This window comes from Zootoca vivipara, chromosome 6 (assembly GCF_963506605.1).
Source record: "Zootoca vivipara chromosome 6, rZooViv1.1, whole genome shotgun sequence".
NCBI classification, from domain to species: domain Eukaryota; kingdom Metazoa; phylum Chordata; class Lepidosauria; order Squamata; family Lacertidae; genus Zootoca; species Zootoca vivipara.
In genome coordinates, this window is record NC_083281.1 from 26,642,246 (window position 1) to 26,667,446 (window position 25,201).

At 44.8% G+C, this 25,201-nt stretch overlaps 2 protein-coding genes across 2 annotated transcripts; both read right to left on the reverse strand.

The window, feature by feature from the left end:
• Positions 1-400: 400 nt before the first annotated feature.
• LOC118087321 (free fatty acid receptor 2-like) lies at positions 401-1,676 on the reverse strand. The gene has a single exon (XM_060276521.1). The coding sequence runs from the start codon at positions 1,674-1,676 to the stop codon at positions 657-659; it is 1,020 nt and encodes a 339-aa protein (XP_060132504.1). The 3' UTR covers positions 401-656.
• Positions 1,677-8,688: 7,012 nt separating this feature from the next.
• LOC118087048 (free fatty acid receptor 2-like) lies at positions 8,689-24,974 on the reverse strand. Its single transcript, XM_035119317.2, has 2 exons — positions 24,850-24,974; positions 8,689-9,884 (listed from the first exon to the last, which is right to left on the reverse strand). The coding sequence occupies exon 2, from the start codon at positions 9,871-9,873 to the stop codon at positions 8,851-8,853; it is 1,023 nt and encodes a 340-aa protein (XP_034975208.2). The 5' UTR covers positions 9,874-9,884; positions 24,850-24,974; the 3' UTR covers positions 8,689-8,850.
• Between the last annotated feature and the right edge of the window lie 227 nt (positions 24,975-25,201).

A 25,201-nucleotide genomic window follows, 5' to 3' on the forward strand; every position in this document is an offset into this window, starting at 1 on the left:
TTCATGCTTCGGTATATGTTAGATTTGTCACAGGTCAAGATAACATGTATCTGGTTTACTCTTTTTACTATTTGTACAACTAATTTGTTTCTGAATGTATGTAACATGTACAAAGCAAATAAAATTTATTTGAAAAAATAAAATAAAAAACGGAGGGGGGGGAGAGCACTGAGCATCCTTGCTAATTGTCCAGAACTCAGATCTTGAGAAGGCCTGTGCATAACTTCAGTACCACAACCAGCAGAAGCAGATGAAGGCCAAAGCACAAGATGTCAATTGTGAAATGGGGGCCAATGTTGCTTTTGCAGCAAATAGACTAGCTCACAGTTGAGAGATGGGCACTTTTCTCAGTCTGAGGGCCACATTTCCTGTTGGGTGTGGCCCTCTGGAGGCTTTGTGCCAGTGGCAGGTGTGGCAAAGATGGGTGTGGCCAGTCATAAAGGTAAAGATAAAGGGACCCCTGACTATTAGGTCCAGTCGTGACCGACTCTGGGGTTGCGGTGTTCATCTTGCGTTATTGGCAATATCTTCCAGATGTATTAGAGGCTGAAACTCTGTGGAATTTGCAAAAGTCTGCTGAGAGGCTCAGGAAAGAAGGTCCTTCATTTCTCCACACGGACATCCTCTTTCATTCCAAGTCCCAAAGTCAAAGCAGGCTAACTGCCTCTCACAATCCTTTCAGAAGGCAGCTGCCCCAGGTTAGAAATAGAAGATTTATCAACCCCACTGTTGTCCATCTTGATGTCACAGCAGAACCCACATAACTGATAACACCATGGCATGGTGGCATGGAATTTGCATCCCAGACCGGAAAAACATTTGGCAAAGTTTTGTTGGATGGAAGTGGAGGAGAAGCAGAAGATTGCTGGGTCCATGGAAGCGTTGAGGGTGCTAAGGAGCAAAGCATAAACCCTCCAGGAAGGGCTCTCATTCTGGATGAAGCCCACAATGTGGGAGATGTTGTAGGGAGCAAAGCAGACGGCAAAGTTGAGCAAAGTGGCCACAGCGAGCCCCACAGCCCGTTGCTTCCTGCGGGCATGGATGTTAGGCAAGGAGGCTAGGATGCGGACTAAGTTGACATAGCAGAAAAGGGTGATGAGGAAAGGGAGGAAGAAGTGGGTGATGCAGATCTCCAGGCGGACAGGGAGGAGGATGTGGAGCTGGTTGGGGGAGAAATTCTCATAACATTTGGAGGCGTTGGCAGAGTTGGAGTTGGTCTCATTATGGCCTGGCAACGCGACTTCCACAATGTAGATGATGCTGCAGTGGGAGCAGGCGAGGAACCAGAACAAGATGCTGGCAAACACTGCATACATTGGCCTCCGGTTCAACTTGTACCTGATAGGATAGGCAACGCCCAGGTAGCGCTCCACACTGATCGCCATGAGGAAGAGGGTGCTGATGTAGATGCTGCTGTAGTAACAGAAGTTGGTGAGAGGGCAAAGGAACATGGGGAGTTGCCACGTCATGTCCGAAGCGGCCTCCACCATCTTGAAGGGCAGAAAGAGGAGAAGGATGACATCAGACACAGTCAAGTTGAACAAGAGGATTTCTATGGGGGTTGCCTTCTGGCGCACCTTGGCTTGGAATGTGTAGAAGGCCAGGAGGTTGGCAGGGAGGCCAGCCAGGAAGGCAAAGATGTAGACAGCAAGAACCATGGCGTTGTATAACGACATCCTTTCAGTACCTGAAAAATAAATAAAGGATTTGCTTTAGCTATGCGTGGATACTGCTCCATGAAACCCCAATTCATCTCACCCTCAACCAGGGCTGGAGAACCTGTGGCCCCCCAGATGTAACATTGAACTACACAATTCCCATCACCCTTGACCATTAACCCTGCTGGCTGGGACTAGTGGGAACTATAGTCCAGCCAGTGTGGTGTAGAGTGTAGGAGGGGACCCCTGACCATTAGGTCCAGTCGTGACCGACTCTGGGGTTGCGCGCTCATCTCGCATTATTGGCCGAGGGAGCCGGCGTATAGCTTCCAGGTCATGTGGCCAGCATGACAAAGCCGCTTCTGGCGAACCAGAGCAGCACACGGAAACGCCGTTTACCTTCCCGCTGTAGCGGTTCCTATTTATCTACTTGCATTTTGACGTGCTTTCGAACTGCTAGGTTGGCAGGAGCTGGGACCAAGCAACGGGAGCTCCCCACTCAACCATCAGGGCCGGCTCTAGGGGTAGGCTGGGTGGCGCGGGGCGCCGGGTTGGCAGGGGGCGCTGCACGGCAAAGCCGCATGGAAACCATGCTGTGTGCTGCGCCCGCCCACCAGCAGCGGGAAGAAACGGGGTGGGGCGGAGGCGCCAGAGCGATCCACGCACCACGGCGCCAGGGCGCACGACCCGCTTAAGACGGCCCTGTCTACCATGAATCTCTCACTGGGTGGAGTTCGGCCAGCTGCTGCCTCTCAGGGTAACCTACCTCACAGAGTTGTTGTGGGGATTAAATAAGAATGGGGAGAACCATGCTCACCAATGGTGTTCCTTGGAAGGAAAGGTGGGATATAAAAATGCAATGAATAAAATAGCAAATGCAGCATCTAGAGGGCCACATCAGGACGATATATTTGATGGAGATCTCATGGAATGGTGAACTGAAATGAAGCCATCCTCCAAAATTTGCACATCTCTGAATTTTGCAGTGCATTTCCTCAACCAAGGAATGAGTACAATAGCCATAGATTACTGGAGAATGTGCATATAAATGCATATACAGTAGTAGTAAAAAATAGCCAGAATTTTAATGGGAACTTTTAAATTAAAAATTGCAAACTGATTTGGAAAGGAGGAGAAATAAACCACTGCAAACTCCCTCGGCTTGTCCTGTCCTAGACACATCTTTCCCTCCTTCTTGGAAATTCAACAATATTAAGTAACCTGACTGCAAATTTATAATTAAGCTAAAACCATCACCGTAGGAGAAGAAAGAAGAAACAAAGCGAACAAGCACAACCAATACCAATACCAGATTTTAATCATTGAACTGCCCTGACCTCTGGGTATAGGGCAGTATATAAATTCAATAACTAATAAAATAAGAATAAAAATAAGAATAGCCTCCAAATATTTGAGAAGGTGACTCTTGCGATTGTGCATGCCCTTTTCTTCTCACCCATTGTGCTCACCACCGGCAGTTCGCCTCAGCTTGAGTCAGCCCAGGAAGCAATAAAGCCCCAACTCCCTTGGCCAGTCACTCACACAGGGATGGTGCAGGTTTCTCTCTGCTGGCCAGAGATGGGGAAACACTGGCTTAACTGGAAGTAGCGAATGAAGGCCACTCTGGACCAGGGCGAGGTGGGCAGCTCATCTCCTCCACTGATGGCCTCCAGCTCCTTCTGCCTGCAAGGAAAAGATAGCAGGCCTCCCTGATATCTAATATTATATATTATTCAGAGTTTATTTGCATCAGGAATCAACTAAAATAGGGAATTGCTTGCAGGTTAGCAAAAGAGTTCCATTATTCCCCCAGAGGGGAAATGTTTGCATAACTCTAATAAGGAAACAGCAGAATAATGGGCCTCGACATTTGTTCTCTCCATATCACAACATCTATATGCAAAGCTATAAATCCACTGGGAAAGAAGTTGACCAAGCAAGAGATGTACAGAGGCACAAGCAAATCCATCAATTTGGTTTCTCTCAGTTTCATCTTTCCCCAATCTTCAGTCCTCTACATTTCCATAGTAGAGGAAATGCACCCTGTACAATGCACCCTGTACAATGACAAAATTTGCCCCCACTTGCCTCTCACCTTCCATTCTACATCTTTGTTGTGGCTCCCCTTGCAGTACCCCCCAAGTGAGACCTGACCTGTTGCACGCCCTTAAATCCACCTCTGATTTCCAGATCACATTCATTTTTCATAAAGGCTCATGTGGTAATTTCTCTAAGAGACACAATTTTGTGATAGAGACAAAAAATTGATTCTGTCATAAAAGAGTTTTCCTAATATATTGCATTTTTGTTTCTCATTTTCACTGATGTCTGCATACGGTTTGTTTGGCTGTTTTGCATGTTTTACCTGTCAACTTCTAACAGCATTCAGCATCCAGAAACAGCCAAGTGGGCCACCTGTCCCCCAACGCAGCCCCCCAAAATGTAAAGTATTATCACGTGTTGCAAGTTTGTATATTATCTATACTACAGTGTATGGGATAGATTAGTTTTGGTTCAACGGAAGCCATTATCTTCCCTACCTCCTTTATCTGAGCAGGAAAAGGCAGGAACTTCAGGGGAGATGTGAGAAATGTTTTACAGTGTACTGCCGACAGCATAGCTGCTCTTTGTGTTTTCGTAATCTTGGTCCTGATTTGCATGTAGCCACATGTTCTGCAATTGTTATAAGACTACCAGGAAAGGCAATCACATAAGGCATTATCAGATAACCTGGCAGGCAGGAGAAACAACAACATTTAAATTTCTGTTGTAGACCGCCTTTTCAGTGATGTATGTATGATTTATGGAGGGGTGGTCTTGAGCTCCAGGGCAGGGAATTTCAAAATGTCTAAATAAGGGCAGGCACACCTTTGTTCTGGGTCCTCCTCCTTTCTCCTGAGTGTGAGGGGAGCACCCTGTTGCAACAGCTCAAATAAAGATCAGGCTTACTAGCTGCTTTGCTTCTCAATATTCTCTGGTTGGCCTCTGTTATTTTCTCCTATGGATGGAGAAGCTACAAAGGACTCTATAAGGGCTCTTGTGTACTCCATAAGGGAACAAGGGCAGATTTTGTTTACAACAGAAATTTGAATAGTTGTTGTTGGTTTTTTCCTGTCTGCCAGGTTATCGGATAATGCCTTATCTGATTGCCTTTCCTGGTAGTCTGGCCATTCCTTTGAGATGGTAATTACTTAATTCCTGAGACAATGGGAAGGTTTTTTTCATTTCCTCCCTCCTTGCAGAGAAACACTTGGTCAGCTTGGGAGTCAAAATGGTTTCAGGACTGTCTTCCTGTGAGCTGCTTCACACATGTGGTTTATATATTTATGTACGGTTTGCTTGGTACATTTATGAACATTTATTACATATCTAAGACCTTAAAATTCTTATAACACTATTCAAATACATCTCCAGAACTGGATTCTCTTAGGCACAAAGGTGGTGGCTATGCTTCTAAACTACACATAGCCAAATGAGAGTCATTATGTTTTTTCACGGTATTTATTCTCCATTATTGTTTGATTTCATTTGGGTGTTGTTGTTTTTAAAAGCTTTTTCAGAGGGAGCACTACGCATATTGTCAGTAGTACTCTGATTTAAAAATTGTAAAGGGAACTAAACCTTCTGCAGGAGTCCAGGTTTTTAATTTCTTTTCAAACTCAGAAGTACCAAAAAATCTCTCCAGTTCCTAAAGTTCAAGTTCCAGCCTTTTGGGACTCACGGGGAGGGATAGGAATATATGTCCATTTTATTTTTTCCAGGATTGCATACAAGTCTCCACATTTCCACATTAATTTTTGACTTTATTTTTAAAAAGTCATTAAAATTGAGCAGGATTTCAGTTCAAATGTCACCTGACATACATATATTTGTATGCAATTTTGCCTAATAGCCATACTTTTGCAAAATGGCTCTCCCCTGATAATACACTTCTGTGTGATATTTTCACCAACGTGCATGGTTTCAAGCATTTCCTCCCTAGAATATGCATTTTTAAAGAAATTCTTGTGCTGGAGAATAGCATTGAAAGATTCAGAGAAGATATGGATTTTGAAGGATGTCTGAGTCTCAGTTTGCGTTTCCGAGCACAATTCAAAGTGTTGGTGCTGACCTTTAAAGCCCTAAATGGCCTTGGTCCTATATACCTGAAGGAGCGTCTCCACCCCCATTGTTCAGCCCAGACACTGAGATGCAGCGCTGAGGGCCTTCTGGTGGTTCCCTCACTGCAAGAAGCAAAGCTACAGGGAACCAGGCAGAGGGCCTTCTCGGTAGTGGCGCCCGCCCTGTGGAACGCCCTTCCATCGGAGGTCAAGGATATAAACAATTACCTGACATTTAGAAAACACCTAAAGGCAGCCCTGTTTAGGGAAGTTTTTAATCTGTGATATTTTAATGTATTTTGGTATTTGTTGAAAGCCGCCCAGAGTGGCGGGGGAAACCCAGCCAGATGGGCAGGGTATAAATAAATAATAATAATAATAATTTGCATATTACTTCTGAAATCAAACAGGTTTATGTATACAGTAAATGCAAAATGAGTCGAATTCCCCCCAACCCATATTTCCTTGCAGGCCATAAGAATATAAGAAGAACCTGCTGGGTCAGGATTACTTATCTCCAGCAAGCTACCTTTCTATATTCAGGAGTTATTCTTATTTTCTTGCGGAGAAGCACTCAGTTGTGTGAGCCTCCAGCTCAGTCCAGAGACAGATTGACTGCCTCAGCTTCTGCCCATCAGCAGAAGTCCTTATGTCAGGGGTCCCCAAACTAAGGCCCGGGGGCCGGATGCGGCCCAATCGCCTTCTAAATCTGGCCCGCGGACGTCCGGGAATCAGCATGTTTTTATATGAGCAGAATGTGTCCTTTTATTTAAAATGCATCTCTGGGTTATTTGTGGGGCCTGTCTGGTGTTTTTATATGAGTAGAATGTGTCCTTTTATTTAAAATGCATCTCCGGGTTATTTGTGGGGCATAGGAATTTGTTCATAGGTTTTTTTTCAAAATATAGTCTGGCCCCCCACAAGGTCTGAGGGATAAACCGGCCCCCTGCTGAAAAAAATTGCTGACCCCTGCCTTATGTTATAGGGTTTATTTAGCTGACCTGTATATTTATGTAACTGTATTTATTTAGCTCCACTTCCTGCTCAGATAGAGCGAGGCTGAAGAGGGAGCAGGAAGAGAGCGAGGAAAGGGGCTGAGAACGCAGTTTGAATAACAGGGAGCTCCAGGACAGAAAGACAAATCAAAGGACACACTTCTTGGTAGACTAAGGGAGCATTCCTAGGCACAAGTAGAAGGTGTAACACAAAGCCATTGCAAAGTTACACCAGATCCAAATCCAAACTGCATTCAGAGGTGTGGCTCCTGCTGCTGCTCTGCCATAATGATAATGATAATGATAATAATAATAATAATAATAATAATAATAATAATAATAATAAATTATGTATACCCCACCCATCAGGCTGGTTTTCCCCAGTCACTCTGGGCGGCTCCCAACAGAATATTAAAAATACAATAAAACATAAAAGGTTAATAACTTCCCTACACAGGGCTGCCTTCAGATGTCTTCTAAAAGTCAGGTAGTTGTTTATTTCCTTGACATCTGATGGGAGGACGTTCCACAGGGCAGGTGTCACTACTGAGAAGGCCCATGGAAAACAAGCATTGAAAATCATCACATGGCCAAGCTTAGGATCCAGCCTATACCCCTTCCCTCTGGTACGGACCCTGCCACACCACTGAAACCCCCCTTTTGAGGGGCCTTACACCAGGCTCAGCTCAAGCCAGCTAAGCTTGGTCTCAGTCAAGATGAGCAAGGGGTGCTGGTATATCTTTAGCTGAGCTGGGATTCGGGACTTAATGCTAGCTGAGCTCAGCCAAGCTGGGAATTGGCTCCACCACATCCCAAGCTTCTCATTCTAGTGAATCTTGTCATAGGATCGCCCCCTAAATGGAATGAGCAACTGTATCTGCAGATACCAGCAAGTTGAGCAAAGGGACTAGAGGCAGAAGTTATAATCAGGATACAAAGGATTGTGTGACTAGTTTCATGAGGCTAAAGCGACTGTGGGTGTTTTGCTTGAAAAGCAGCCCTCGATGCCGGAGGCCAAATTGCTTTTGAAGCACAGGGACAGTTCACAAGCACAGCCATAGAGATGTGCCAGGTTCGTTCGTTCGTTCGTTCGTTCGTTCATTCGTTCATTCAGAGCATTCTTGGAAAACAAAATGTGAGCAGTTACCCTGAGAAGGGGAAGTTACGCATGCACACACGTGCACACAACACACACACCTCACTTATAGTCCAGAGTTCAGATCTTGAGAAGGCCTGTGCAAGGTCTTAGCTTCAGTACCACAAGCAGCAGTAGCAGAGGAAGGCCAAAGCACAAGATGTCAGCTGTGAAATGGGAGCCAATATTGCTTTTGTAGCAAATAGACAAGCTCACGGTTGAAAGATGGGCACATTTCTCAGACTGAGGGCCACATTTCCTGTTGGGCAGCGCTCTGGAGGCTATGTGCCAGTGGCAGGTGTGGCAAAGATGGGTATGGCCAGTCACACATTATCATTAAATATTAGATTTATTATGTATCTTTCCCCCAGGGTGGGTCACGACCATTTAAAACACAACATTCACAATGGTTTAAAAGAAATCAGTCCTTCTCCATCCTCCAGCCAGGGAAACAAGGTATTATCACACATTCCAGCCACATGAAATTGCTATAGGAGGGAGTAGAGCAAGACCAGTGATGGGTGTGGCCTGTGTAGTCCCAAGGGCTAGGCAGAGGCAGTGTGGGCCACCATTGGCCACCAGAACTAAGGTTCGCCTGTCGAAAGGGTGAGTTCTGAAGAGGTAGTTTCTCTCTCAGCTCCTTCTCTAGAAACTGGGAGGTGGCGGGATTCATGAACCAACAGAAGGTTCCTTCTGTGGTGTTGACCACACATCTTTACCCCGTAGGGAAGCCAAAATGCTTCATTTAGTCCTCTGAAGCACAATACATAGGCCAACCATAGCTTGAAATAAGCCTTTCAGTAATCTGTGGAGAAACTCCATTCTGACCTTCCAGATGTATTAGAGGCTGAAACTCTGTGGAATTTGCAAAAGTCTGCTGAGAGGCTCAGGAAAGAAAGTCCTTCATTTCTCCACATGGACATCCTCTTTCACTGCAAGTCACAAAGTATGGTCAAAGCAGGCTACCTGCCACTCATGATCCTTTCAGAAGGCAACTCCCCCAGGTTAGAAATAGAAGATTTATCAACCCCACTGTTGTCCATCTCAATGTCACAGCAGAACCTGCAAAACTGATAACACCATGGCATGATGGCATGGAATTTGCGTCCCAGGCCGGAAAAACATTTGGCAAAGTTTTGTTGGATGGCAGTGGAGGAGAAGTAGAAGATTGCTGGGTCCATGGAAGCGTTGAGGGTGCTAAGGAGCAAAGCATAAACCCTCCAGGAAGGGCTCTCATTCTGGATGAAGCCCACAATGTGGGAGATGTTGTAGGGAGCAAAGCAGACGGCAAAGTTGAGCAAAGTGGCCACAGCGAGCCCCACAGCCCGTTGCTTCCTGCGGGCGTGGATGTTAGGCAAGGAGGCTAGGATGCGGACTAAGTTGACATAGCAGAAAAGGGTGATGAGGAAAGGGAGGAAGAAGAGGGTGATGCAGAGCTCCAGGCGGACAGGGAGGAGGATGTGGAGCTGGTTGGGGGAGAAATTCTCATAACATTTGGAGGCGTTGGCAGAGTTGGGGTTGGTCTCGTTATTATGGCCTGGCACCGCAACTTCCACAATGTAGACGATACTGCAGTGGGAGCAGGCGAGGAACCAGAACAAGATGCTGGCAAACACCGCATACATTGGCCTCCGGTTCAACTTGTACCTGATAGGATAGGCAACGCCCAGGTAGCGCTCCACGCTGATCGCCATGAGGAAGAGGGTGCTGATGTAGATGCTGCTGTAGTAACAGAAGTTGGTGAGAGGGCAAAGGAACATGGGGAGTTGCCACGTCATGTCCGAAGCGGCCTCCACCATCTTGAAGGGCAGAAAGAGGAGGAGGATGACATCAGACACAGTCAAGTTGAACAAGAGGATTTCTATGGGGGTTGCCTTCTCGCGCACCTTGGCTTGGAATGTGTAGAAGGCCAGGAGGTTGGCAGGGAGGCCAGCCAGGAAGGCAAAGATGTAGACAGCAAGAACCATGGCGTTGTATAACGACATCCTTTCAGTACCTGCAAAATAAATAAAGGCTTTGCTTTAAGTATGCATGGATACTATCCTCAATTTATCTCACTCTCAACCAGGGCTGGAGAACCTGTGGCCCCCCCAGAGGATTAAATAATCCCAGGGGATTAAATAAGAATGGGGAGAACCATGCTCACCAATGGAGGTCCTTGGAATGAAAGGTGGGATATAAATGCAATGAATAAAATAACAAATGCAACATCTAGGGGGCCACATCAGGAGGATGAATTTGATGGAGATCTCATGGAATGGTGAACTGAAAGGAAGCTATCCTCCAAAATTTGCACATCTCTGAATTTTGCAGTGCATTTCCTCAACCAAGGAATGAGTATAATAGGCATAGATTACTGGAGAATGTGCATATAAATGCATACAGTAATAAAAAAAAAATAGCCAGAATTTTAATGAGGACTTTTAAATCAAAAACTGCCAACTGATTTGGAAAGGAGGAGAAATAAACCACTGCAACTCCCCCGGCTGGTCCTGTCCCAGACACATCTTCCCCTCCTTCTTGGAAATTCAACAATATTAAGTAACCTGACTGCAAATTTATAATTAAGCTAAAACCATCACCGTAGGAGAAGAAAGGAGAAACAAAGCGAACAAGCACAACCAATACCAATACCAGATTTTAATCCTTGAACTGCCCTGAGACCTCTGGGTATAGGGTGGTATATATATTCAATAACTAATAAAATAAGAATAAAAATAATAATGGCCTCCGAATGTTTAAGGAGGTGATTCCCCAATAGTGCATGCCCCTTTCTTCTCACCCTTTGGGTTCACCACCGGCAGTTCACCTCAGCTTGAGTCAGCCCAGGAAGCAATATAGCCCCAACTCCCTCGGTCAGTCACTCACACAGAGATGGTTCAGGCTTCTCTCTGCTGGCGAGAGATGGGCAAACAGCAGCTTAACTGGGAGCAGCGAATGAAGGCCACTCTGGACCAGGGCGAGGTGGGCAGTTCATCTCCTCCACTGATGGCCTCCAACTCCTTCTGCCTCAGAGGGGAAATATAGCAGGCATAACTGATATCTAATATATATATATTTTCAGAATTTATTTGCATCAGGTATGAAGTGAAATAGGGAATTGCTCACAGGTTAGCAAAGTATTCCATTATTCCCCCAGACGGGAAATGTTTGCATAACTCTAATAAGAAAACAGCAGAATAGTGGGACTAGCCATTTGTGGTCTTCATATCACAGTATCTATATGCAAAACAATAAATCCACTGGAAAAGAAGTTAAGCAAGCAACAGTTGTACAGAGGCACAAGCAAATCCGTCAGTTAGGTACCAGGATGGTGTCTATGCTTCTAAACTACACATAGCCAAATGAGAGTACTGAACTTTTCAGTGTATAAGACGAGGATTTTTTCCGTTAACATTGAAAAATTTGGCTCATCTTTTACACGGGTAGTGCAGGGGGGCGGGATAGGGGATTAGTTGCTACTGGGAGCTGGAGATTATCATAGGCAGTATTGCAGTATTGAAGTGATTGTTGGCTGTGTCCAGGGCTTTTTTTGATTGGCTGTTGCAGCGGATACCCGGTCTGGTGTTTGGTTCTTTTGCATTGTATGCGATAGGAAGCATTGTTCAGGTGGGCAATTCTCCCCCCAAAAAAGCTCAACAACTCTGGGAAATCTCTCTCCCCCCCCCCCATCTTCTTAATTTTGGACCATAAAGAAGGCTGATCACCGAAGAATTGATGCTTTTGAATTACAGTCATACCACGAGTTAAGTATGCTTCAGGTTGAGTACTTTCAAGTTAAGTACTCCACGGACCTGTCTGGAACAGATTAATCAACTTTCCATTACTTTCAATGGAAAAGTTCACTTCAGGTTAAGTACGCTTCAGGTTAAGTACGGACTTCCAGAACCAATTAAGTACTTAACCTGAGGTACCACTGTATAGTTCTGGAGGAGACCCTTGAGAGTCCCATGGACTGCAAGAAGATCAAACCTATCCATTCTGAAGGAAATCAGCCATGAGTGCTCACTGGAAGGACAGATCCTGAAGCTGAGGCCCCAATACTATGAGGCCACCTCATGAGAAGAGAAGACTCCCTGGAAAAGACCCTGATGTTGGGAAAGATGGAGGGCACAAGGAGAAGGGGGTGACAGAGGGTGAGATGGTTGGACAGTGTTCTTGAAGCTACCAACATGAGTTTGACCGAACTGCGGGAGGCAGTGGAAGACAGGAGTGCCTGGTGTGCTCTGGTCCATGGGGTCACAAAGAGTCGGACATGACTAAATGACTAATCAGCAACAGGCATATATGTCCATTTCATTTTTTCCAGCCTCACCTCACATTCAAGTCTCCACATTTCCACATTAATTATTATTATTTTTAAAGTCCTCCTGAAAATTCAACAGGATTTCAGTTCAAATGTCACCTGACATAAATATATTTGTATGCAATTTTGCCTAATGTCCATATTTTTACCAATATGCATGTTTTTCAAGCATTTCCTCCCTAGACTTAAAGATGCAGAGAAATATGGATTTTGAAGGATGTCTGAATCTCAGTTTCCATATCGCTTCTGAAATCAAACAGGTTCACGTATAAATGCAATATGAATCAAATTCCCCCCCAACCCATCTTTCCTTGCAGGCCATAAGAATATAAGAAGAACCTGCTGGGTCAGGATTACTTATCTCCAGCAAGCTACCTTTCTATATTCAGGATTTATTCTTATTTTCATGCGGAGAAGCACTCAGTTGTGTGAGCCTCCAGCTCAGTCCAGAGACGGATTGACTGCCTCAGCTTCTGCCCACCAGCAGAATTCCCTATGTTATAGGGTTTATTTAGCTGACCTGTATATTTATTTAACTGTATTTATTTAGCTCCACTTCCTGCTCAGATAGAGCGAGGCTGAAGAGGGAGCGGGAAGAGAGCAAGGAAAGGGGCTGAGAACGCAGTTTGAATAACAGGGAGCTCCAGGACAGGAAGACAACTCAAAAGACACACTTCTTGGTAGACTAAGAGAACAATCCTTTGCACAAATAGATGGTTGTAAAGCAAGGCAAAGTTACACCACATCCAAAACCCATTCAGGGGTGAGGCTCCTACTGCTGCTGCTCTGCTTGAACCTTAAACAGAGAAAACAATCATTGAAAGTCATGTTCATCACAGGGTTGCCACCTCAAATGGCCAAGTTTAAATGACTTAGGATCCTGCCTAAAAAGAAACCCTCTCAGGTCCCACCCCTGCCACACGACCGGTTCCTCCCATTATTCCTCTGCGTCCAACCAATGCATGACACCTCTCCCCCCTTCTACACTGCTTTTCTCAACCTTTTCCAATTTTACAATATCTTTTTATAAGCATCAAGCAGGTAGGAGATCTTATTCCTGATTTTAGTGGGAACCAGTGCTTGTTTTCTTTTTTAAAAAATGTTTGGGGTACTCTCATTTTGACTCAAGAAAAACGCTGGGAACGGAAGTGAAGCTGCCATCGGAGGCGGTAACAACGAAACCGTGCTAGATTCCAACTGCTACTTCACACATTAAACGCTCGCTTCCGTCTGAGACTCAGGAAACACCATGACAGGAAATGAGGCCGCCATTGGGGGTAGCAATGGAACTGACGGTTCACCGTGCTAGAGAAGAAACTCATTTTTATATTAAAAAAATAGTTTCTTCTCCCGTTAGATTCACAAAATGTTTAGGGGTATGCGTGCCCCTGCGTACTCCCAGAAGAAAGCACCAATGGGAACACCGTCCCCATATGAGCAAAGATTGGATTGCCAAAGAGCTTTGCAAACAAGCTTGCGGTCGCCACTAAACACCACCCAGGAATGCATCCATCATAAAGGTGTCCTGTTATGACGAAACCTGAGAGAGGTGACATGAATTTTCTTTTAATGAGCCTGTTTTGAGGCACTGCAAAAGTCCTGAACTACATTCCTTGCCTGGCATGGGTGTGGCAAGTAAAAGCTGATACAGTAGTGGGTGCTCAAACCCTGAACTGGAGTAAACGCCGGGACAAACACTGGTCTGGCAACTGGTGCAAGCTTTTAAATTATATGGGTAGCCAGTGCAAGCTTTTAAATTGGCAGACATACACCAAAAGGCCTGGCTGGCCCTGTGAGGGACTGTGGAAACTTAGACCTTTGGCCCTTCTGCGTCTGTGTCCCCTCAGCCAACATGGCTTCCCATCTCCCCCTCGAGCTTCTCCCAACACACCTCTCTGCTACAGCAGCAGCTTGCTTGTCTCCAGTCTAAACAGTGTGTGGGTGAAGGAGGAGGGATCGCCTCCCAAGTGAGGGGAATTATTTATCCATTAGTGTCTCGGAGAGATAAATCGTGGGACGGGAAGTCAATACAATCCCTTGGGGGAAGGTGAAAAGCTAGGAGCCTGAATGTAAACACACCGGGAATAGAACGCCTTTGTACAATACCCAGCTAGAGTCCCGGCTTGTAAAATTGTTCATGAATAAAAACGTCCCCTCGCTTGTTTTGAGAACCTTGGCAGAGCCTCTCGCTTCCCAATCAGCCTGTTTCATTTTCACCTGCTGCTCAAGATGCAGATGATGAAGAAAGAGCCACAATTTGTGACAGAAACTGCCTTTCCGGAAGGTTGTCGAAAACTGATTTAAAATTTTTGGCGTGCTGTACGCTGAAAGAAAACTATATGGAAATGATGTACCGATGCCATCTAACTCCTATTAAGTTAGCAAAAATGTATAAGACAAGTACAAATATCTGCTGGAAATGTAAAAAAAAAGGGGGAGGCAACTATTATCATACGTGGTAGTATTGTAAGGTAACAAAAGCATTCTGGGAAATGATATACAATGAGTTGGAAAAAATGTTTAAAATAGCTTTTGTTTTTTGAAAACAACAACAACCAGAGGCTTTTTTATTATGAATTGAAGGTGATAATATTCCAAGAGAGCAGAAAATAGTTTTTATGTACCTGATGACAGTCACACAGATGCTATTAGCCCAGAGATGGAAAGAAGATAAAGGCCCCACCATAGAAGAAAGGCAAATTAAACTGTTGGATGATGCCAAAGTGGCAAAACTGACTGGAAGACTCAGGAACCAAGAAGACCAAAGCTTTAACAAAGAATGGGGGAAAAATATAATTTAAAAATATAATATAATTTATCTTGGAGACCACTGCAAACATATGAAAACATTAGCAGGATTGCAATAGCACTTGTAATATATAAGTGTTAGGGAGATGGAGTTATATAAAATATGGACTATTGAAAAATATACAGTAGAAAAGGTTAACAATAGGACCCACCGAGGGGGAGGTGGGAAGTCCAGAGATTCGGAGGAATCTTTAAATGTGGGTGTGTATTGTTATAATTTTATAAATAAAAATTATTTCAAAAGAAAAAGAAACTGCCTTTCTGGGTGCCCCCCCATCTTTTGGTGGAGTCTCCAGCATGGTTTTTTCATATCATTTTGTAGGACTCTGCATTCCCTCCCTCACCTCAATCTCCCATCCCATTGGGCCAACCCAGAGACCACTTGCTTCAAATCCAGTCCCAAATTAGTTTGAGGTGGGGCTAATGTGGAATAAGAGGTTTTCTAAATCCCTTATTAAACGTATAGCTGGGAGTGGGGGTTGAGAGGCTGCATCTCCCCACCTCCACCCCAACAGAGAGCATGTTTGGGGGGGGTCGGTTTTGTAGGGTGCTGTTTTGCAAGCGACTTTCACTCAGGGAAACCGCTGCTCAGCATCTGATGTGTGGAGGTTGAAGGGTGCTGCTTCAGGGATGGAGCATCAAGCAGGAAGGAGAGGCCGCTGGTAGCAGGTGCCTGTCTTCTCCCAAGAAGATGCATCCAGTGGTCAGGTAAGCCTTGGCATTTTTGCAGGTTTCTCCACCTTGTGTGTCCCCCCGGGCAGCCCTGGACCACTCAGGGCTATCCAGTTTGACATGCAGCAATTTGTGGCTGCCCCAGCCCAACTTGACTGACCCCAAAATCCCTTCCAATATTGCCCTATTTCAGGCATCCCCAAACTTCGGCCCTCCAGATGGTCTGGACTACAATTCCCATAATCTCTGACCACTGGTCCTATTAGCTAGGGATCATGGGAGTTGTAGGCCAAAACATCTGGAGGGCTGCAGTTTGGGGATGCCTGCCCTATTTGGTTTGGGATTTGAGCCTCAGCACCGTCCTATCACTTACTAAGCTTTTAATTAAAGCAAGGAGGAGGAATTTACAATGGAACCTCAGTTTACGAACACCTCGGTTTACGAATTTTCAGTTTACGAACGCCACGGACCCATCTGGAACGGATTAATTCACTTTCCATTACTTTCAGTGGGAAAGTTTGCTTCAGTTTATGAACGCTTCAGTTTATGAACAGACTTCCGGAACCAATTACACCCATGCTTCGGGTTAAGTACGCTTCAGGTTGAGTACTCCGCGGACCCATCTGGAACGGATTAATCCACTTTCCATTACTTTCAATGGGAAAGTTCGCTTCAGTTTATGAACGCTTCAGTTTAAGTACTCCGCGGACCATCTGGAACAGATTAATCCACTTTCCATTACCTTCAATGGGAACGTTCGCTTCAGTTTATGAACGCTTCAGTTTATGAACAGACTTCCGGAACCAATTGTGTTCATAAACAGAGGTACCACTGTATATGATCCTTGAGGTCCCTATATCTGGAGACCCTTGAGGTTTCTATATCCTTAGGCGGACCTCTCACAAGCCCTGGTCTATACCCTTTTTGAATTATTTTGCACAACCGGAACACGTTGTTGAATTCTGATAAAGCCCCTTGTTTACCAGGATGAAGGGGTGTGTGTGTGAGAGAGAGAGAGCACAATACAAATGCTTCACCTGTTGAATTTCATGTGTGTTGGGCTGCTGTTAAAGGCAGAAGAGCAGGATGAGGGAAAGCAAAATAAATAAATAAATAAAAGAAGCACGGCAAAAATGATACAAATGGCACATGAGATAATGCCATGCACTTGGTTTGTACATTTAGATATTTTGTCTGGGGAGCATGCAAATGATAGGTCCGAACTGGATGACAAGTTTGGATATGTGGCAGCTCTTCTTCCACCTTCTCTCGCTTCAGATATGCCTCTCCATGCAGAAAACAACACACACCTGTTGAATGGTGGTTTTGAACATGCAAAATAAGCCTCGCAGCATCCTGGGGTAAATGCTACCGGGAAAGGACCTCTCTGTTGACTGCAATATGCATGGGGACAGAGTAGAACTGACTGTGACAGCTGCAAAAATGGGAGGGAGATGGAGAATTTGGCTGCGTCCCTTGATGCCCCAGGCCCCCACCTGCACTACGCATTCAAAGTAGTATCCTGACACTTTAAACAATCCTTGGTTCTCCTAAAGAACCATGGGAACTGTCATTTTTAAATGGTGGGGTGAGTTGCTAAGAGACCTCTCCCCTAGCTACAATTCCTAGAGGGCTTGAACAATCAACCCCTCTTCCCAGGGAACTCTGGGAATTGTAGCTCTGGGAGTGGAATAGGGGTCTCCTAACCTCCTGGAAAATAGAAGGGGAAGAAATTGAGGCAGTGAGAGATTTTACTTTCTTGGGCTCCTTGATCACTGCAGATGGTGACAGCAGTCATGAAATTAAAAGACGCCTGCTTCTTGGGAGAAAAGCAATGACAAACCTAGACAGCATCTTAAAAACCAGAGACATCACCTTGCCGACAAAGGTCCGTATAGTTAAAGCTATGGTTTTCCCACTAGTGATCAGTCACGAAGAGTCAGACACGACTAAACGACTAAACAACAACAACAAACAACTCTCAGCACCCTTTGCAAATGAGACTTCCTAGGATTCTTTGGGGGACGCCATGACAGTGGTATGATGATGCTTTAAATGTATGGTGCAGATATGGCCTTTATCACTTGGTGCTTGTGGTGGGGGCATGGCAATTTCTCCAGTTTGCAGATGGGCCCATGGACCCCAAAAGGTTGGTGACTCTTGCTATGCACCCTCACTTTGGTAGGTGGGAGGAGCCCCATTAAACAGAGGGGGCCTTGCTTCTGAATAAGCCTCCACTGTAAATAAAAAAGTTAAGTGAGCCCAAGAATTACTGTGAGCTGTTGTGTAACTGTCACAAGGGGATCGCTACGTGCCTCAAACCCTGACTGCTACAGATAAATAATTGGATGGCAAATGCTTGTTAAATATCAGGTATTTTGTTGAGTATACACCCACTCAGAAAGTATTTGGTATCCAGCGTTTGCAAAAGGGAATGACGAAAAAGGAGGTGTTCCTTTCCAAATCTAGTTGCCATGGAAGTCAGAAAGTGCTGAACATGCCTGTAGAAATTAGCCCTCGAACCAGGCAATCAAACCAGCCACCTTGAGGGACAGAAACTTGACAATGACCTCTGATTATGCCAGGGTGCTTAGCCATGACCTTCACCTGCCCTGCTTGGCACCCTTCTTGAGTGTTTTTGCCTAGCTGGAATGTGTCCTTTCCTGGGTGGAGGATAAAGAGGGATGGATGAGCGTATAGAAGCAAGCCTACTGTACAAAGGTAAATTGGGCATTTGTTGCTCCATCCACATTAGCCTTGGCACCGTCCCTACTGGCATGTTGCCCTTGGAAAGTGACCCAGAAGGGAAGGTGGCCCTTTGGGCAGAAAAGATTTCCAACCCCTGGCCTATGCAGTGATTAACAGTTCCTCTGGTCCCTCAGAAGCAACCATAACTCTCTGGGGACAGCCTGCCCTTGGATGTCCATCATGGAATGGGAGACTCCCTTCCTTCAACTCTATTTATCACACAGAGGAGATGAGGAGTCCCTTGCTTATGCTGGAGAAGAGAGACCAGCAGACCTGGTCCTTTTTCATTTCCCCAAGTTCTCTAACACATACACTGAACTCAAAGAAGGGAAAGGCGAGTTTCACTTTACTCCGAGCTCAGGAGACACTTGGAAACATCAAAATGCAGGGCTGGTTTGGAAGCTCCAGCTGGTACATACTGCTGTTGGGGGCATCTGGCCAAGAACATGTGACACCATCATTAAAGCATCTGCACTGACTGCCCATCTGCTCCCAAGCCAGGCTCAAACAACTTTGGTCCAGGGTACTTCAAGGACCACCTGAACCCTTCTATCTGAGCACTACAATTTAAGAAGGATGTTGACAAGCTGGAATGGCCGCAAAGGAGGGCGACCAAGATGATCAAGGGTCTGGAAGCCAAGCTTTATGAGGAGCAGTTGAATGAGCTGGGTTTGTTTAGCCTGGAGAAGAAGAAACTGAGAGGAGATATGATAGCCATCTTCAGATATCTAAAGGGCTATCACATGGAAGATGGAGCAAGCTAGTTTTCTCCTGTTCCGGAGGCTAGGAATCAAACAAATGGATTCAAGTTACAAGAAAGGAGATTCCGACTAAACACCAGGAAGAACTTTCTGGCATCAAGAGCCAATCGACAGTGGAACAGACTCCCTCTGAAGGTGGTGGTCTCTTGTTTATTGGAGGGTTTTAAGCAGAGGTTGGATGGCCATCTGTTGTGGATGCTTAGCTGAGATTCCTGCATTGCAGGGGGTTGGACTAGATGACCCTTGGGTCCCTACCAACTCTACAATTCTCTGATTCCCGCTCCACTGAGACCATCTTCACCTTCTGTTTCAGCCTTCTCCACCAGGCTTATGTAGGCAAATTAGAATACTAAGAACCCACAATATTTAAGTCATCTCTGGTTATTAAATGTTTATATGGTTTTTATGATGCAGTTTTATGCATCACTGGTGTAAACTGCTCTGATACTTATTTTTTATTTCTTGAATAGCGGTGTAGAAATATTTTTAGAAATACACAAGTAAATATTACTTTCATAGCTCCCAAGAGTCTTTCTGAAGTGAGAGATTAACCCCATGCCTCAAGGTCTGGACTCTAATGATATCCTACAGCAATAAAGCCCTCTCTTTCTGTCACTGAGCTCCTGCAAAGCCTGTTGTCGAGGAGATGAGTGAGGCCAAGCTCTTAGGAAATGTTATGGCTGCCACAAGTGGCTCTCCACCAACAGCAGCCAAAATGTGTCCACCCTGTGTCATACAGGGTATAGCACATTCAATACCCCAGCAAATAGAAAATTAGGGAGGAGAGTTTCCTGTCAAAAGGCATTTGCTAAAATTCCTTCTTCTACATGACTATGAAAAGGGTGGGGGGTCCTATACTCTTATCACCTGGTCACCCTTCATGCAGAGTGACATGGCAACAGGAACCCTCCCCCCCCCACTGCTGACCTCCAGAGCCTTATTCTTTCTCATTATAATTCTCTCTGCTGTGGCTGTTTGTTCACCTGCCATCCAGGGGCAAGAGCAAATTGAAGGAGCAGCAGATCTTCTCCTTTTCTTATCTACTGCTGCTGGGCAACAGCAATGATTGGGTCCAGAGGGTGTGGACAAGAAGGGTAGCCCCTCGGGAGCGGGGAAGGCATACCAAGCAGATATTGCCCTGATGCCATGGGAGATCTGGTAGCCCTCCAGATGTCGTTGAACAACTATGTGTAGAACATAATGAATTCAAACTTTAATAACTGTTACAGGTAGGTAGCCGTGTTGGTCTGAGTCGAAACAAAATAAAAAAATTCCTTCAGTAGCACCTTAAAGACCAACTAAGTTTTTATTTTGGTATGAGCTTTCGTGTGCATGCACACTTCTTCAGATACACTGAAACAGAAGCAGTCAGACCCTTATGTATATTCAGAGGGTGGGGGGTGGGGGTGATGGGAATGGGTGATGGGCTGATAGGAGTGGTAAACCTGTTGATGACTTCAGTAACACCTTAAAGACCAACTAAGTTTTTATTTTGGTATGAGCTTCCGTGTGCATGCACACATGTGCATGTATCTGAAGAAGTGTGCATGCACATGAAAGCTCATACCAAAATAAAAACTTAGTTGGTCTTTAAGGTGCTACTGAAGGAATTTTTTTTTTTGCTTCGACTCAGACCAACACGGCTACCTACCTGTAACTGCTGATGACTGTTAACGACTGTTAATAACTGCAATTGGTCTTGCGGGGGGGGGGGAGCAAGGGCTGAGGTGCTAAGGAAAGCTTGATCATGTATAATGAGATAAGAATCCTATGTCTTTGTTCATTCCAGGTGGCTCCATGATTTTAAGCTTGCTAATGAGTTGCATAACTCATTTAATAACTGTTATTATTATTAATAATAAAGGTCTGGCTTTGCATAGCTCAGTTGGTAGAGCATGAGACTCTTAATCCCATGGGTTCAAGCCCAACGTTGGGCAAAAGATTCTTGAATTGCAGGGGGTTGCACTAGATGACCCTCATCACCCGTTCCAACTCTACAATTCTATGATACTTCTTCATGCACCAGAAAATAATGTATGGGGTAGTGATGGAAAGTACCGAGGGCAGGGTCAGGAAAGCTCCAAGTTGTTGACCCACCAAGCACCCCCCACTTGGCCTACAAAGCTGATTAGGCACACCAATCAGCTGATCAGTCCTGTGCACAGCCCAGGTCTGGCCCAAGACATTTTGGCACCTGAGGTGAACCACAAAATGGCATCCCTTTTCCATGCCTGCCACCAGGGAAGAAGGAGTGGGTGAGTGGAGATCTAAACTGGGAACAAGGGAGAGAGGAGATGAACAGTGCCTCTAATTTGCCAAGAGGCCTCTGTAGAGGTGGCATGGGTGGTGGCGGTCAGATTCGGCTTCCAAGGAGCATGGCACAGCTGTCACTGCCAGGGCAGAAGCAGCAGGAGATGCATTCCTTGGAGATCTGCTACCCGAGGTGGTAGCCTCCCCTTGTTTCATGGGTAGGCTGGCCCTGGCCCAGCCCTTTGCAAGTCCTGACAACCAGCTGATCAGCCTCTGTTCATGGTGCTTTGCTTCAGCAATTCATTGGATGCAGAGCAGAATCTTTTCATCAAAGCCTCTCCAAGTCTGGTCTTGAGGGCCAAAACAGAAACTGCACAGGAGATTGGTGATTTCCCAACTCCCCCTCCCCTACAAAGGGGAGTGGGCTATAATTTTTATCAGGGCAGAGGAGCTGGGAGATAAGTGTTTCTTCCTCCAGTCCCCCTGCACTTTCCTGATAGAATCACTCAAACCTCTATTCACCTTGCCACAGACAAGAAACATAACCCACACAGTTGTTGGGATGCCAGTATTTTTGCATCAGGTTTGGGAAGGAGTTGGGAAGCAGTTTAGATCTCGAAGATGGCACTGGGTGGACTTTGCTGAAATGGCAAAACTTACTGGGAGACTCAGGAATCAAGAAGATAATGACTTTTTAAAAGAATGGGGAAAATTCATAACTTACTTAGGAGACCATTGTAAACAAATAAAAATGTTAGCTGGACTTTAAAATGACTTGTAAAGAAATATGGAAAATTCAGAGAGATGAAAACTGTGGAGAATGTAATCATACATAGTTTTAGGAAAATTATTTTAAGGACCCATGCAGGGGACGGGGGGAAGTCGCAAGATTCAGAGAATCTCATATATGGATATGTTTTTTAAAAATAATAATAATCTTTTTCATTATTATTTGTTCTTGTAAAAACCAATTTAAAATGTATTTTAAAAATGGCACTGGGTGGAAAGCTTAAACTAAATACATTCTTCTCCAATATTGCTGCCCCATTCAAAACAAACCCTCACAACCCTTTCTGTGGCTGCTTCAGAGTTAGGAAGCACAGCCACAAAATGGGAGGTCTGATCTGTTTGACCCTCTGAGTCCAATAATCCTTAGATCTTTATTCACTCAAGAAAGTTGCCATCAAAAATTATATGGATTTCACACACGCTCTGTCTGTGTCCCAGGGAATATAAATACAATTTCATTGTTTCGTGCCCTTGGTTTGGGGAGTGTTATATCTAGCACTGTGCTGAATTTTTCACTCTTTCCCCTTACAATTCTCCATGCATTTAAAAGTTACGAAGCAGGAAAAGAAAATATTGGTGCAATTCTCATGGATGGGGTACAAATTTTTTGTCAGATTGGTTTTAAGATGGCTGGGGCATGTGAGCTAACTCTTCCCTTCCCTTCAGATCTGGCAGCCCCAGCAGTCAGGGTGGCTGCAGAGTTCCTGAGAAATGTTTATTGGGAAGAACAAAACACTCTCAGCCTGTAGCCACCTTGGAATGATAAAATAAGCTCAAAGTTCAGCACTGTCTGAAATTTTCACTGTCGAGAAATTCTAAAGTGAGTAAGAAGAATGGAAGTGTGTTCCATGGTCGGGGTGGGACAGATTTCAGTGCAGCACCAGTTGTAACTGGCAATATAATCCTAGACATGCCTACTTAGAAGTAAGTATTGTTGAGTTCAAATTTGGTTTATTCCTAAGAAAGGGTTGCAACGACCTGGGGAGTACACCATTCGAATCTTGACACTGCCATGAAATCACTAGATGGTAAGAATGTGGCGAGAATTTGATGTAGTTCACATTTATAGGTAAAACCACAACTTTTGAAATCCTATACAAACCAAAACAGCCTCCTTCGAAATTCTTTGAATTTTACAGTGCATGTCTCTAGCCAAGGAATATGCACAAAACATGTACATATTAGTGGACATAGCATAGAAAACTGCATCTTATCAAAGGAAATTGCTTTGCAAAAGTGTGTGTCTTAGGCAAAATTACAGACCAAGATGTGCATATTAGGAAAAATTCACACTAAAATGCTGCTGAATTTTCATGAGAATTAAAAAAAAAATACAAACTGGTGCGGAAATGTGGAGAGCTGAATTTAGGAATGCAAAAATAAGAAACTCAGCTGAGAGTGACAGATTTGACCATCCCTATTCGGTGGACTTAGGGAAGCTGTTCCCTCCTTTCATAGATCCAGGATCAGCACTTCCTTCTGCAACATGGGTATAAGAACATTGACCTACTTTACAAGATTGTTGTATGGAAGGATGTGAGGGGCAAAGTTATTCCAGAGGTGTGTCGATTTCAGCTCGGTGCAAAGAGTCTTAGCACATCTTAAAAGGCTGACAGAATTCTTGCAGCAGAACCTTTGTGGATTAGAACCCATTTAGTTAGATGCACGGAGGCTTTCCTTCAGTGGGCAGGTATCAACATAGATAAATTAGGATGCAAGCTGTGGGGTCTTGAAGCCATGAATTCCAAGAAATTTTGTTACAGACTTTTGGAGCCCAGTGTTTGCTTATGGAGTTTTGACCCTACCCTTCCTCCAAGGACATTCTGGACACACAACAATCCTCAGAGGAAGATTAGGAGAGGGAATGGAGGCTAGACCACAGTGGTCTTCATGACAAAATGGGGATTTCAGCCTGAGTCTCCCAAGTCTTAGCCAAGTATTCTAACCATTGTTTCACGCTATCCATTTTTTATTTATAGCTCTGTGCTATAAATAAGAGATAGATAGATGATAGATAGATAGATAGATAGATAGATAGATAGATAGATAGATAGATAGATGATAGATAGACCATACGCACATACAATACCAACTTCAGGCATCCATAGCTGCCAAGTTTTCCCTTTTCTCACGAGGAAGCCTATTCAGCATAAGGGAAAATCCCTTTAAGAAAGGGATAACTTGGCAGCTGTGGGCATCTGATCTCGCTTTCTAAGGAAAAATGATGCTTGTGGGAGAAGGGTAGATTTTAATTTTAACTCAACCCTCCATGTGCATAAAAGTCCTGATACTGACTCCACATCTCCCTGTTCTGTTTTTCTTACACACAAATTACTTTATGGCTGATATTTAAATAACAAATACCGGAGAACTTTAATTCAGATAAGTTAACATATCATCTACTTTGGCAGAAAGCCAGCCATGGATCACATTTCCATGCCTCGTGGGTAGGGGAGAGAGACTCTAGCCCATGAAAGATTTTGCCACAATAAACCTGCTTGTCTTTAATGCGCCACAAGACTTCTTCACTGCTTAGCACTGTGATTCATATTGAAGCGCCCCCCTGAACTCTCCAAAAGTCCCTATCGAAACCATCAGCAATAAATAATTGTGTTTTTATTCCTCACCTCCTCTACAAGCTCAGACTTTGCTCTGCCTCTCTCTCCACAGATGGACGAGGGTTTCTTCCACGGTGGATCCAGCCACCTCCTGCCCTTGCAGGAGTCGAAAGGCTTTGCTCGGCTCCCACACCCTGAAGGAGAGAGGAAAGCAGCCTGCCTGGTACAGGAGAATCACTCGTGATCATTTGACAGAAGGAGCCCAATAGGCGCAGCAGCAGCAGGAAACTGACCTGTCTCTTCAAGTAACACAAGGGGATTTACTTCTTGGTTTCAAAACCGGGAAACAAACTCTTGGATGGAGAAAAGAGGCGGAGGAGGAATCCAATTTCAGCTGCACGCAGAGGGTGCCACCCACAGA

Excerpts from the sequence above, each read along its gene's own strand:
- LOC118087321 (XM_060276521.1), bottom strand. The coding sequence starts at position 1,676 with ATGTCGTTATACAACGCCATGGTTCTTGCTGTCTACATCTTTGCCTTC.
- LOC118087048 (XM_035119317.2), bottom strand. The coding sequence starts at position 9,873 with ATGTCGTTATACAACGCCATGGTTCTTGCTGTCTACATCTTTGCCTTC.